At 33.1% G+C, this 1,322-nt stretch overlaps 1 protein-coding gene across 3 annotated transcripts in view; it reads right to left on the bottom strand.

Annotated features, from left to right (window-relative positions):
* The window catches only part of LOC119593469 (longitudinals lacking protein, isoforms H/M/V-like), a 53,982-nt gene that overhangs the window by 48,058 nt on the left and 4,602 nt on the right, over positions 1 to 1,322 (bottom strand). For all 3 annotated transcript variants that reach the window (XM_037942396.1, XM_037942398.1, XM_037942397.1), the window contains exon 5: positions 563 to 637. In XM_037942396.1, the coding sequence (XP_037798324.1) occupies positions 563 to 637 (75 nt within the window). The remainder of the gene's footprint in view (positions 1 to 562; positions 638 to 1,322) is intronic.

Here is a 1,322-nt window from a genome sequence, read left to right as displayed (position 1 = left end):
TGTCTCATTTATATTACCTTGCTTCATATCTTTCCAGCATCTGAGGTGTGATAACAATCTACAGAGCTCACTCTAAGACATTCATTCATCCAACATATATATACCTACTGGTCTAAGTACGTAATTATACTTGCACCCATAAACTCATCCATTCATTCTCAATGCTCTCCCCTCATTCTCATCAAAATCAAAAGTTCTATTATCTTGTTCTTTTCAAAATATAAGACAGGACACAGTGAAAAATATATATTGTTGAAGAGGTTTAACTATAGTTAATTGTAAACCAACATCCACTATAGAAGATCAAGGATATCAGTATTCCAAATCTTTAGTAACTCAAAAGGTACCTTATGCATAAAGAAACACAAGATCTTCCAGAAGTAAACCCTTTCATTATTTAAAATCTTTAAACTTCTAGCTTTAAATGGCCAAAAAACAGATAGACAGAAAATATTCCATAAATGTAGCACAAATTGTATAGCAAATAACTTTTTCAGTTTATGAAAAATCATAAGCAGGGTTCAGTTATGAAAGATCCTCTTGAAGAATTTTACACACTCACCATTTGTGAACCCTGGTTTCCTGAAAATCCTTCAAACGGTATTCCAAGTAAATTTCGGTCTCCTTCCCAAGTTTTCTGAAATTTTAAAGAAGAAAGAAGTGAGTCTAAACCTCTTCCTAAGAAAAACTGAATGCATTTCCTTACCAATCAAGGAATACCCACTATTTTGCCATTGTAAAACTTTACCCTAATATAGAACAATAGCCTGAGAAAAGTGAAATTACACATTAAGCCCACAAATAAAAATGGAATGCAATATTTTCCTCCCATAACCAGTTGGCTTCAACTGGTTACTTGGAAAGTAGCTAGACTATGACTTGTTATCAATAAACACTAAAGTCAGAGTTTGCAGAAATGATGTCTCAGTAGGTTTTCATGCAATTGGTTGATATTGGTTAGTATAGCCAGCTAATGCTGAGTGTTCTCTGCCTATGAATGGCTACCTAACAAAACTAATAATGAAAGGATCTACTGTATATCAGGTAATGATTGGTCTATTTGTATTTGTTGGGAATTCAACATATTTGTAGGCAAGTATCTATTGCATTTACAGTAGAATTTTGACCAAATATTAGTTGTGAATAGTGGCTTTTTACAAATATTGCCATTTTGTAGTGGACCTAGTGAGCCTAATTTCTTGTTGAAAACCAATGACACTCTGCTAATAACAACAGCATTCAAAATAGGAGAAAATTATCAGCCACATTATGATTATTTGCATAAATACTTGGCAACAATACCTATGTAGGCAGGAATGCAG

This window comes from Penaeus monodon, chromosome 32, assembly GCF_015228065.2.
Source record: "Penaeus monodon isolate SGIC_2016 chromosome 32, NSTDA_Pmon_1, whole genome shotgun sequence".
Lineage (NCBI taxonomy): Eukaryota > Metazoa > Arthropoda > Malacostraca > Decapoda > Penaeidae > Penaeus > Penaeus monodon.
The sequence above is the reverse complement of the archived record's forward strand: the minus strand, read 5'-3'. Positions and strand labels throughout refer to the sequence as shown.